This window comes from Chiloscyllium plagiosum, chromosome 3, assembly GCF_004010195.1.
Source record: "Chiloscyllium plagiosum isolate BGI_BamShark_2017 chromosome 3, ASM401019v2, whole genome shotgun sequence".
Classification (NCBI taxonomy): domain Eukaryota; kingdom Metazoa; phylum Chordata; class Chondrichthyes; order Orectolobiformes; family Hemiscylliidae; genus Chiloscyllium; species Chiloscyllium plagiosum.
In genome coordinates this window covers 80,836,188-80,850,026 of record NC_057712.1, presented here as the reverse complement: position 1 = coordinate 80,850,026, position 13,839 = coordinate 80,836,188, and the positions used below count along the sequence as shown (strand labels likewise).

The window sequence follows — 13,839 nt, the reverse complement described above, 5'->3', positions numbered from 1 at the left end:
CTCCCAGTGACACGAGCAACAGTGGAGAGCTGCTGGTCTCTGATTGACCAGCAAATGTCAAGGGCCAGGATTTCTGTCCTTGGAGCCCCTCAATCCTGGGCAAGGCCCTCACAGGTCACTAAAGGGCACTTAGTTCTGGCAGACCTTCTCCAGCAGTGTTAAGGTACAGCTCTCACTGGTTCTCCAGCTAGCGTGCAAGTTTCCCTCAGCTCACAAATAATAAATTCTTCATTAAGTCGCATTTGATTCAAAAACCTTGATAATCTTAACACATTGTCATAAATGTATGTTAGTTTTATGGGGTTGCTGGTTTGCAAGGGCTAAGCTCTTGAAATGAAGACATATTTTCTGATTAACTTACGAATGAAATAAAAATAGATTTTAGATTTAGATTAGATTACAGTGTGGAAACAGGCCCTTCGGCCCAACAAGTCCAAACCGACCCGCCGAAGCGAAACCCACCCATACCCCTACCCCTACATTTACCCCTTACCTAACACTACAGGCAATTTAGTATGGCCAATTCACCTGACCCTGCACATCTTTGGATGGTGGGAGGAAACCGGAGCACCCGGAGGAAACCCACGCAGACACGGGGAGAACGTGCAAACTCCACACAGTCAGTCGCCTGAGGCGGGAATTGAACCCGGGTCTCTGGTGCTGTGAGGCAGCAGTGCTAACCACTGTGCCACCGTGCTGCCCACAAAAACATTCTGATGAATAGTCAATGACCTGAAGCAATGAGCTGGATTTTACACTCCCTTCCAATGAGTTTGAAGATTGGTAAAATCCCACAGGTGACCTTCCTGTCATTTACATGCCTGGAGTTTTTTGGGCCCACAACAATGGCAGCAGGCAGCTTGTTATCTTTGTTCCTATTAAGGCCCTTAACTTAATCAGTGAATAAGGAACTCACCCCACCTCCATCAATACTTGAGGGACAGTTCATGTTGGGGTGGAAGTAATCCCTCTCTGAATTGCATCCGGTGCATTTACACCCTTCAATAAATAAAGAAACTAACACTGAACACACCGAGGGAGATACGGTCTCACTAATGCCCTGAATATTGGAAGTACAACATTCTTTTATCTCCTCTCATAATAAATGCTAGAATCTTATTAATCTTCTTGATTGCATGTTTAACCTGCATACTGTCCTTTTGTGACTCACTTAGTAGAGTACCTAATTATCTTTTCACCTCCATATTCTGCATTGTCCATTTAAATAGCACTCTCCTGTTGCATTTTTCCTGTCAAACTGACAACGTTTTCTCAAGGTCTACACCTATCTGCCCATTTTTTTCCCATTCACTCAACTTATCTATCATGTCTGCATCCTCCTTATGTCACCTTCACAACATACTTTCCTAACTTTGTAATCTGCAAATATAGTCATCATGCCTTTGGTCCCCTCACTTTAGTCATGAATATAAATTGTTAAATGTTGAGGTGCGAGCAAAGGCATCTAAGGGACCCAAGTTTCACATGCTGCCAATTTGTAACAGACTCATTTATGCATACCTTCTGTTTTCAGCTAGCTAACGAATCTTCTATCCGTGCTAATATTCCAATTGCCATGCCATCCTAATTTGCACAGTATTCATTTTTGTGGAAATTTATCAAATGCATTCTGAAAATCCAAGTGCGGTACATCAACATTTTATCATATTCCTCCTTCAAATAATTCCAATCTATGCTAATTTTTCTTGATTACCTTGAGTTTTTCAAAGTGTCAAGTTATAACCTCCATAATGATTAATACTAACAAAACTAACAAGATATCAAGCTAAATGACCTGTACTCTCCTGCTTTCTGCTTCCCTGCCTTCTTGAATAACATCCCAGAAATATGTGTAAATCAAGACTTGAAACAGAGGGAGGAACATAAATCAAATATAATTGTCACGGGGAGGGCATTGAGAAATTATGCAAACTAATGGCTGAAAAGCCCCAAGAACCAGACTGACTTCATTTTAGGGTCTTGAAAGAAGTGGCTGCAGGATAGTTGTTTGGTTTTAATTTTCCAAATTTCTAAAATTCTGGAAAGGTTTTACAAGCTTGGGGACAGAAAAGTAAGTATGGAAGTATTGTTGCAGCTGTACAGTACCTTAGTTAGACCACTGCTAATGCATTGTGTAAATTTTGGTCACCTTACTTAAGTCAGGATCTCGTTACATGAGAAGTGGATCAAAGCAGGTTCACTCAATTGATTTCTGCATTGAATGGGTTGCCTTATGAGGAAAAGTTGAATCGACTGGGCTTGTATCCATTGAAGTTTGGAAGATTGAATGATGATCTTGTTGAAACATATAAGATCCTAAAGGGACTTCACAGGTTAAAAGGGCATTTTCGTTATGGGATAAATCTGAACTAGTGTCAGTTTTCAACAGATGCCACAATCATGGAGAATTTGCGGACTCAGACTGCTAAACAAGCCAAGTTCTGGGAAGCAGAGTGAGACAATCTATGCAGAGCCATGTGGACTGTATGGATGACAGCAACCAACCCATTATTTAAAATGTAAAGGACCAGTCCAAGAGGGAGACATGCTTACATTTTTGGAATCTGAATGTGAAGCAAGAAGATTATGCTAACAGATCAACAAAACTGTTCAGGCATTGATCTAAATAACTGGTTACAGACATTTTCACAGTTTTTTTCTCATAAAATGAAACAGTAAATATCTATAAGTAATTATAACCAAGGTTCCCTCCATTTAAGATTGAGATAAGAAGCTTTTTCTTTGAGGGTTGATCGTCTAGACTTCTTCCCCTCAGAGCAATAGAGGCAGGTCATTTAATGTTTTGTAAGACTGAGTTAGAATAATATTTGATTGACAAGGGAGTCAAAAGGTATGAAGAGTAGATGTGAAAATAGAATTGAAGCCACAATCAGATTAGCCATGATCTTATCAAATGGTGGGCAAAATCAAGAGGCCACATTTTGTCTACTCTTGCTCCTACTTTTTATGTTCCAGAACTACCACAGTCAACATGATGTAGATATGCATAGATTACTGTTAGCAAGAGAGTTCCAGGATTTTGATCCAGTGAATTGAAGAAACAACAATATCATTTTAAGTCAGAATGATGTGTGACTTCTAAATGAATTTACAGGCGGTGGTTTCCCATGTGTATGCTGCTCTTGCCATTCTAGGCAATAGATAACACAAGTTTAAAAGGTGGTGTCACAGGAGCTTTGGTAAATTGCTTGCGTACATCTTCAAGATACTCGTTGTTGCCATTGTGTATCAGTGATGGAGGGAATGGATGCTTAAAGTAGTGGATAGAGTGCCAGTTGATGAGCAGCTTTGTGTTGAATTGTGTCCAGCTTCAAGAGTGTTCACTCATCCAGAAAAATGGGGACTTCTGTATCATACTCATGATTTGTACCTTGTGTGAGTGGACAAATTTTTGGAAGTTGAGAAGTGAATTATTCACTTCTGAAATCTCAGCTCTGGTGAGCTGTTATAGCTCAGTATTTACATGGCTAGTCCAGTTCATTTCTAGTCAATGGTAACCCTTAACAGCTTGTCTGGAGTAATAGGCTGGAGCAGAACAAGGCAGCAGATTTGTTTTTCTAAAGATATTAGTGAATCCAGGTGCTTTTATAATGTTCCAATAGTTCCTTGGTCACCAAAACTGATATTAGGTTTCTTTTATTCTTGCTTCATTTAATAAATGGAATTCAACTTGCAATTTATCAAAGTGAGTTTAACCTTTCATCTCATTAGTCCGGACTTTAGATTTCTAGTCCAATAACATAGCCACAATGTTACTATACCCATCATCGGCTGGAATTCTGCTGCATATTTAGCATCTAATATGTTTTCTTAAAATGCAAGAAAGAAGTTGAGATTGCATAATCCTTCTCATACCCCACAGTGGTTCACAGCCCAAGTAACTGTTTTTGTAATTGCAGCCAATTTCCCCACAACCAAGCGATAAATAATCAGATAATCTAATTTGACAATGTTGGTCAGAGGATAAATGTTGGCTAAGATACTGAGTGAAATCCTGTGATCAACTTTGTAGTACCACAGGATATTTTATGCCCACTCACAGTAAGCAGACAATTCCTAATCTAAAAGACAGTGAAATATTCCCATAGAACTGTCCTGATTATGTGCATAAATCTGTGGAGGAGAGATTGAACCTGCACTCTTTTTATTCAGAGGTAATTGTACCACCACTGAGCTAATGCTGACTCAGAAGAGGTGAATGATGTCAACATTGGATGCTTGTCATGGGGGAAAACAGTGATTGATGTAAAGATAGATGGTTGCATTGTTTAGTATATAGACCATTTATTTTCCTGATTATTCCAAGATAGTCTTCCCAGAACTTGAATTTTATGAGCACTATGTGGAGGAGGTTTGCCTCTACCTTCTCAGCTCAGCCAGGAAGAGCAATAAACATAGCTTTACTAGATTAACCTGCATGCAAGGCACATAGTTTAAAAACTCATGCTTTTAAAGGCAGTCCTATTTATTGACCTGCATTAGAGTATTTTGGTCTCAATTTCAATATTGTACTGTTGTCAGTCTGTTCATTTTTTGCATAATAATTCTGGCTAAATACAATATAAATTTCACAGCAGTTTCTTGTGTTGTTTCTCAACTGACTGTAATTCAAGATTCTTTTTTAAAAGAAACCGAAACAAACGTGTCCTTTGAATGGATTCATTGCGCAAACTGCATTTACAGTGAAAAACAGTATCTCTCCGTGGATTGTAATTGATATTTCATTCCAAGTCCAATATTACTGTGATAGTGCTCTCTGGAAATAACTTTCATATAATTGCAATACCAGGGGCAAATAATGATAATAAATACTATGAACATGAGTTCAGAACTTTCCTTTTTGGTCTAACAGGCAATTGTCCTTTTGACTTAATAAATATACAGCCTGAGATTTTATGGGTGTCTTAATTCAGACTGACAGATTGGGACATCACGTTTTTGCAGATTATTTCACATTACCCACCTTGTAAATCTCTTTTGAGAGCATACTTTAATTTATGATACTCTTGTTTGCAACATTTTTTGGAGGTGGAGATCTTTGTTGTAAACAGGGAAGACTAGAAAACAAAGTTGTTGTGAAGTACCTTCGTCTCATAACATGTACAGCTTTTTTTATTGATTGGATTTGGATGTTTTTGCTGAGTCAGCATTTAATACCAATCCTAAATGCCCCTTGAGTGGGGCTTACTAGGCCATTTCAGACTATTACATTACCTTGTAATGCTCCAATGCAGAAATAACTTCCATGCCAGGCAGGGTAAGTAGCATGATGGAATAGTAAAATGATCCCACTACCAACGGGTCAGATCTACGCTCTGCAGTCCTGCCAAGACCATTTGTGAATGTTGATGGATAATTAAACAACTCACTGGATGAGGAGGTTCCACAACCCACAATGACAGGGATGCCCAGCACATGGGTGCAAAAGTGAACCATTTGCAAGCATCACCAGTCAGAAGTGCTTTGTAGATGATCCATCTGAGCTTCTTCCTGAGGTTCCTAACAGTACACCTGCCAGCCTTCAGCCAACTCTGTTCACTCCACATGCCACCCTGAAGGTGTAAGATAAGGTATCACTTCAAAGTAGTTGTGAAAAATAAAAGCTCATAGTGTAGATCGGCGTTTCCCAACCTTTTTAGTATCAAAATAGACTTCAATGAGTCAAACAATTCCACATCACATTAACTTTTTCTTAGTTAAAAATCACACAACACCAGGTTATAGTCCAACAGGTTTAATTGGAAGCACACTAGCTTTCGGAGCGATGCTCCTTCATCAGATGATAGACTATCACCTGATGAAGGAGCATCGCTCCGAAAGCTAGTGTGCTTCCAATTAAACCTGTTGGACTATAACCTGGTGTTGTGTGATTTTTAACTTTGTACACCCCAGTCCAACACCGGCATCTCCAAATCATATTTTTTTCTCAGAACTCTAAGCATGAACAGTTCTGGAAGCTTTCACATGCACAGTCAATAAAGGCACCTGGTGTCAGCAGATACTGCTGTCAGTAATAGACATCCTTAACGCTGAAGTAAAGTGCCATTGCTTCTTGAAAACTTTGCATCACACTTCTCACCTTGACACACTGGTTGCGGTCAGCTAGTGTAGGGGACAGCATATTGGCATGGATAGAAGATTAGTTGGTTAACAGAAAGCAGACAATAGGCATAGAAGGGTCTTTTTTTCGGATTGGCAACACATAACAAGTGGTGTGTCACAGAGATTGGCACGAGGATCTCAAGAACTTACAATTTGTGTAAATGACTTGGATGAAGGAACAGAAGAGAAATTTGCGAAACATGCTGATGACAGAAAGATAGGTAGGATTGCATTGAAAACAACAAACGCTGGAGATCACGAAGGTCCAATATCAGCAGTAATTTGCTCCTAGGTTGGAATACAAATTGTCAACAGAAGTTAAGGAAACTACAAATGGATATGGATAGTAATATGAATGATCAACGATGTAACAAATGGAATGCAAAGTGAGAAAATATGAAATTGTCCATTTGAAAGGAAGAATAAAAAACAGGAAATTATTTAAATAGTGAGAGATTGTAAAACTCGTATGTATGAATGACAAGAGGTTAGTATGCAAGTACAGCAAGAAATTAGGAAAGCTAATAGCATTCATCCTTTATCACAAGTGTAGTTGAATGCAAAAGTCTTGTGGTTATGCATCACTTATACAGTGCACTGGTGAGACCATACCTGGAGTTTTGTGCACATTATTGGTCACCTTACTTAAAAGAAAGATGTAAATGCATTGAAAATGGTTCAGAGGAAGTTTGCTAGATTAGTACCTGGAATGGACAAGTGAGTAAAAGTTGGACAGGCCCAGCTTTGTATCCACGAAATTTAGAAGAGTAAGATTGAAACATCTAAGATCCTGAGGGGTCTTGGAAGGATAAATCTGAAGTATTAATCTCATTCTGTTGTATGGGCAAATTGTTCCCCTCTTAATCGATAATCTAGAACTAAAGGTTACTGTTTAAAAATCAGGGAGTTGCACATTTAAAACCGCGACTGGTGATTTTTGTTTCTTGCAGTTGAGGGTCTTTGGAACTCTCTTCCTGAAAACGCACTAGAATAGAGTCCTTGAATATGTTTATGACAGAGTTGAATATATTTTTGTTAAGTAAGCAGGTGAAAGGTTATCAGGGGTAGGCAAAAATATGGATTTGAGCCTGTCATCAGATCAGCCATGAACCTGTTGAATGGTGGAGCAAGCTTAGGGGCTCAGTAGCACAGTCCTGTACATATATCATGAAATGGCTGAAGGCACAAGATTCGACAAAGGCTAAGTCCAGACAATATTCCAGCAAGAGTAAATTTATGCACTTGAACTAATTGTGCCCCTAACCAAGCTGGTACTGTTGCAACACTATTATCTACTCAGAAGTGTGGAAATTTGCTCAGGTATGTCCATTCTACAAAAAGTAGAATAATTCCAGTCTGATGTATTACACACCATTAGTCTACTCTCAATCATCAGCAAAGGTATAATTGACAGGGCTATGACTTGCTCAGCCACAACCTGCTCACTGACACTTAAATTTGGGTTCCATCTAGCCACTTAACTCCTGACCTTATTACAGCCTTGGACCAAAAATGGACAACAGAGTTAAACTCAAAGGGAAGCAAGGATGACTGCTCTTGACAATAAGGTGTTATTTGACCAATTACTTTAATGTGTTGACTCTGCCTGTCGTAAAGACAACTGTATAATCATTTATCTATTAACATCATTAGACGCTTCTGCAGTCACATACTTTCTTAGAACTGATGTATTCAAGTCACTTCCAAAATGACTTTTTCTTTCATCCTTCATAGAACTAACGAATATCTATTTGCCTCTATTTTGAAATCTAAATCTCAAACTACAATATACACCTTTCACAACAGCCTTAATTACATGACACTGAAGACTACATATAGAATGAGTCTAATATGCATCTGATAACTATGATTATGTAATTGCATGTTATTTAATCAATAACTTTGCAACTGTAGTCACATTCTAAGTATCGATCTGTGTAATTATTGGATATTAGTAACTACATTAAAATAGGTCTTTTGGAATAAATTCTCTGAAAATACAACAGAATGAGATTAATACTTCAGATTTATCAGGTTATTACTTGCAATCTTGCTGCAAGTCTTAGCTTAATTAGAATAAAATATACCTGCTTCAAGATTATGAGAGGAATTAACAGAACTTGAGACAAGAAAGTTATTCATTTTGGTAAAGTGTTCAAAGTGTTTAAAAGTTACAAAGGTGAGACTATAAAAGGAATATCAGACAAAATTATATTCACCCAAATTATATTGGAATTGTGAAATAAATTATGTTAGAATACTATCCAAGTGGATAGAACAGTATTTTTTTTTCATGTAACTGTCAGTTTTGGGTCCGTTCACCTTGGGAAGGATGTCAACATCTTTGGGTATAGACTTGCTCCAGAAGTGTATAATAACATTTCTGAACCAGTTGACTGGAAACACCTATAAATATTACAGCTGAAGGAGTGGGTCAGAGGCTAGGAATTCTGTAGCAAGTAATCACTTCCTGTCTCCTTAGTGCTCGACACAAAGGGCAGGCTTTCTCAGCTCACTTTGGAGTTCAGCTGTTTTGGACCCAAGGTTGTAATGAGGTCAGGAGCTGAGTAGGTATGATGGAACCCAAACTATGCATCTATAATAGGTTACAATCTTTCTGTTCCTTCCCTATAAGTTGCACAGTCAGGAAATGCAGTTCAATACTGCCTGAATAGCTATCAGTCTGCTAACTATGTAGCTACTTTACTGCACCATATTTTAATTGAATACTGTTAGGTTAGAATTAATTTACTTATTTATTTGGGCATTTTGTAATACAAATTGGACATAGATTTTCTCCGTTAGTCAACAGTAAGTTATTCTTTACCAAAACTGCAGGATTAATATTTAAATATTTTTCTTGTTTCTGCATAGAGTACATTAGCACCTTGAACAGGCTCATAGAAACTGCCATCAGCTGCATTTATAATGCTTGTGCACATATAAGGAAAAAGAAAAACAAGCAACAGGAATAATCTGCGAACATGATTTTGAGATTATAGTACCAAATCCTTAATCTCTAATTTCTCTCCTACCTCTGTTATGCTCACTATTGAGCTAGTTTTGTCCTTGTGATCCATTTCCTGTTCATTTGAATAAATTCCTGCTAAACTACTAACCATCCAACATTGCTTTCTGATTATGTTTTTAAATAGCTAACTCTCATAGGTTTGTCACCTTCCAATTCAAAAACACTGTTGTTGTACCTTCCATCATCTGGCCTTTGACCCACTGTTTGTATGAACTAATGCGCCATCTCCATTTTCTTTCCAAACTTCCTACAACCCCATGTTCATACAGGTGCAACCAAGTTTCTGTCCTTGGCCTATTACTGAATCAGCCCTACTTATTGTCCAATATCATGTCCTCAAACTAATCATCATACGCTATCCAAGTATCCTCTTCTAGATGTCACATCTTGACAATACAAACTTCAGAATTTCACATGTCATGTCAATGCCTGCAATCTTTCTCTTGAGCATAACACTGTCATCATATTGCCATCATTCCTGTCCAACTTCCATCTTGATGAACTTGGTTTAGCTACTTTTCTTGAACATGAATATTGGGATGCTCATCTCACCTTTTTTTGTCAAGACTTTGGTTCCACCTGCTAATGGTTGCATGGTTTAGCATCCATTTATCTTACAGTCAAACAATATCTTGAAACTGCTTTTTGCCTTAAAGGTTCTATATAAAGGCAGGTTGTCCATAGTGTTATATTATTATAGTGTTTTATTTAAACACCCATCAGTAGATGCTGTCTAAAACCTTATGAGAGTTTTCTCCCTCGTAATGTTTGGTTTATTTACACAATGGCATTTTATAATTTGAAATACATTACTTCAGTAGATCAAAGTAATTTCTGGCTTTTCAAACTTTTTGTGATTTTCTCTCATCATCCACTATTTTTTTTGGAAAAGAATTGGAAAGATAAAAGAAGTAGCAGTGTGCAAATTTGAGCTTCTAAATATCTTGTGCTTCAGTAGTAGCAGAATGAAAAAAATTCAGTACATTTTTACAAACATGTTCTGAAATTTTTGATCAATTGTCTTTTGTTCCTACAGTTGTGGGAACCTTCAACAAGTTCAAGACTTAATTAGGTCTTAATGAAGCATATAAGAGATCTTTCAAAAAGTATTGGTATTATTTTGAAAATTAGCATGAGGATAGTTTTTCACATGCACCTTAGAATAAATCGAACGATAACACATTCTTAATTTTAGCTGTGCTGAACTACTAACAGCTTGCTAATAAAACTCAACGCTTAAAATGGAAACTTGTATCATGCAGTATTATTGTGAAAGCTGTACACTTCTCTACATAACCAGTCCTTGATATGTTTGTTAAACTACATTTTGGTTTTTTTCAAACATTCTATTCACATATGTAATTTGTGGTTGGGGTGGGGAGTTATTATGCATGTTACTCATTTGAAGTTAGAATTTGACTTTACGTGATTTATTTGCCTTTACGTGTCAAGAAAACATTTCAGTTCGTTATCCTGTGCAAGAGTATGGTACACGTGTTGACTGAAGCAGAATACAGACTGGTAGTCTTCCAATTCTCACAGAGGGTCACACCTCTGACAGGGGTTAGCTTAAATGCAAACTCATTTTTTTGATATAAATGTTATGAGGATCCTATGAAAGTGATAAATGATTGCTTCATTATTTGCATGCTTCTCTTCTCAAATATTGTAGTTATTTACAGTTGTGGCAAGTTAAGTTTTTTTTCTGTCAGATAACTACAACTAACTACAATCCTAACTTAGCATAAAGCAACAGAAATGATTATCTTTTAAGCTCAGATTTAGTCATGATAGAAGTTGACGTATATTTTTGTAAATAACAAGGATTAGTCATTAAGATATTTTGTCGTTGAGTATTCATCTCTAATATTTGATTGTAAATGATTTTTTTTTGTTTTTTATTGGTGTTTTGAATTTTAAAGCTTTTCAAGCAACTGAAATATTTGCAATTGTGACCTAACGGAGATAGATGGCTCTGGTCTTTTGTGGAATTACAGGAAGTCCCCAGGTTACGAACGAGTTCTGTATTTTCCACCGTTCATACGCCAAATTTGTGCGTAAGTGGAACAGATACGGGCTAATTAGTCTGCACGTTTGTTACATTGTACATAATTCAGACTTTTAAAATATTTTTTTAAAGTAGAACCCGGTGATCAATTCGTAAGTATGGGTCATTCATAAGCAGACGTTCATAACGTGTGGACTTCCTGTAATGACTTATCAGGACAATGTCAATCCACAAAGCGCTGAAACATCAATGTGTTTGTGGCTGCAGCCACACCTCAAGTATCCAATAAGGATCCTTGTCCAGCATCATAAATCCTGGTACCCATTGCACCTGATTTTCTCTGTTAGTTTCAATGAAAGAAATATTGAGCAGACAGAACCAAAGTTTCAGATGCATACCTTCTTCTGGCATGGATTCCATTATAAAATCTGAATGCCATCCAACATATTGCTGCTTCATTTGATACATCTGTTAAAACTTCACTTTTAACTGTGCCCATGTCTGAGAGAGACAAAATCATTCAATCCTAATGGAAATATCTATATTATTTTTCATATATACATTTGGTTGACAGCCCTTAAGAAAAATTTTTTTTTAGATTCTCCACAGTTTGGAAACAGGCCTTTTAGCCCAACAAGTCCACACCAACCCTCCGAAGAGTAACCCACCCAGAACCATTCCCCTACATTTACCCCTGACTAATGCACCAAACACTACAGGCAATTTAGCGTGGCCAATTCACCTAACCTCCACATTCTTGGATTATGGGAGGAAGCCCGAGCCCCAGAGGAAACCCACGCAGACACAGGGAGAATGTGCAAACTTCACACAGACAGTTGTCCAAGGCAGGAATCGAAACTGGATCCCTGGCGCTTTGAAGCAGGCCGGATGCTGCCTGACCTGCTATGTTTTTCCAGCACCACTCTAATCTTGGTTGTGAGGCAGCAGTGCTAACCACTGTGCCTCCACAAGTATATATAGTATTACCACAAGTATATAAGAAGTCATCTTGGGTCAGTCAATTATTTGACAATATTGATCACTTCATGTTTGTTACCTTTTAAGAGAGATGGTCAGAACAGGTCTGTAATGTGAAAAGAACCAGAATTAAAGAATATTAGTTCTACCACTGTTTAGCAGAGCAGTTGGTAACATTTTAATTCAACTGCACCAGGAGCTAGTCAGGTGTAGTTTTCCTTATGCCACCATATAGTGACAAGTAGGATTTCCAGAAAATATAAATTTGGAAGGCTTCTCTGTCTATTCCTGGAAATGCAACAAATTTGGGCAAGTAAAAACACTTCTCCCTGGGATATTAGGTCCAACTACAAGCACGATTTTGAAATGTGGAAGCCAAAAATATCCAGAATAAAAATGAGTGATGAAACCCTGAACAACTGTTGCCTATTACATATTTTGTAAAATAAAGTGCATGTTTTCGACCATCACTGTAATATTAACCCAGTGTCTCCGGCATTTCTTATTTTAGGGTCAGAACGGAATGTCTGTGGATGAGAAGCCTGACTCACCCATGTATGTATATGAGTCAACAGTGCATTGTACAAATATCCTCCTGTGCCTCAACGACCAGCGTAAGCAGGATATCCTCTGCGATGTGACTGTTCTGGTGGAGAGGAAGGAATTCCGTGCCCACAGGGCTGTCCTGGCAGCGTGCAGTGAATACTTCTTACAGACCTTGATCGGACAAACAGAACATGAACTGGTTATTACCCTGCCTGAGGAGGTATGTCACAGTAACTTACTTTAAACATAGGGCATTGTTTAATCAGATCCTAGTTACCACAGGAAATGTGGCATCAGAATAATCCATACAGTATTATGTTATTCTTTCCTTGATGCTTAAAATAGTAAAAGCCAAGTTTATGTTCACAAGTCATTTTTGTTGTCTTTTAACTTGTAACTCAGACTAAAAGAATATAATAGTGTGAATTCCCACTATAGCACAGGATAGCAACAGTGTTTGCCACAGCTGATGGATGGGATACGAGTTTATAACTACAAATTCTTATGATTTCAGATATCGGTACTAGCTATTGTAATGGACAGGTCAGATCCCAGAATGAAATCTGGTGTGATGACTTGTGTGCTTTTTTAAGTTAATGTGATGGGCATATACTAAAACAGAGGCACAGAAGCTGCAGTCTTCTTTAATAACAGATGTTTTTTACGCAGTGATAGAGTCATAGAGATGTACAGCATGGAAACAGACTGACCAGATATCCCAACCCAATCTAGGTCCACCTGCCAGCACCCGGCCCATATCTCTCCAAAACCCTTCCTATTCATATATCCATCCAAATGCCTCTTAAATGTTGCAATTGTACCAGCCTCCACCACTTCCTCTGGCAGCTCATTCCATACACGTACCACTCTCTGTGTGTAAAAGTTGTCCCATAGGTCTCTTCTATACCTTTCCCCTCTCACCCTAAACCTATGCCCTCTAGTTCTGGACTCCCCGACCCCAGGGAAAAGACTTTGTCTATTTATCCTATCCATGCCCCTCATAATCTTGTAAACCTCTATAAGGTCACCCCTCAGTCTCCAACGCTGCAGGGAAAACAGCCCCAGGCCTGTTCAGCCTCTCCCTACAGCTCAAATTCTCCAACCCTGGCAACATCCTTGTAAATCTTTTCTGAACCCTTTCAAGTTTCACAAC

At 38.1% G+C, this 13,839-nt stretch overlaps 1 protein-coding gene across 2 annotated transcripts in view; it reads left to right on the top strand.

Annotated features, from left to right (window-relative positions):
• The window catches only part of bach2b (BTB and CNC homology 1, basic leucine zipper transcription factor 2b), a 273,549-nt gene that overhangs the window by 185,296 nt on the left and 74,414 nt on the right, over window positions 1-13,839 (top strand). The window contains exon 2 of one of the 2 annotated variants that reach the window (XM_043685186.1): window positions 12,652-12,906. In XM_043685186.1, coding sequence (XP_043541121.1) covers window positions 12,664-12,906 — 243 coding nt within the window. In that variant the 5' untranslated portion in view covers window positions 12,652-12,663. Of the gene's footprint in view, window positions 1-12,651; window positions 12,907-13,839 lie in introns of those variants that run through there. The other variant, XM_043685188.1, reaches the window with a different exon arrangement.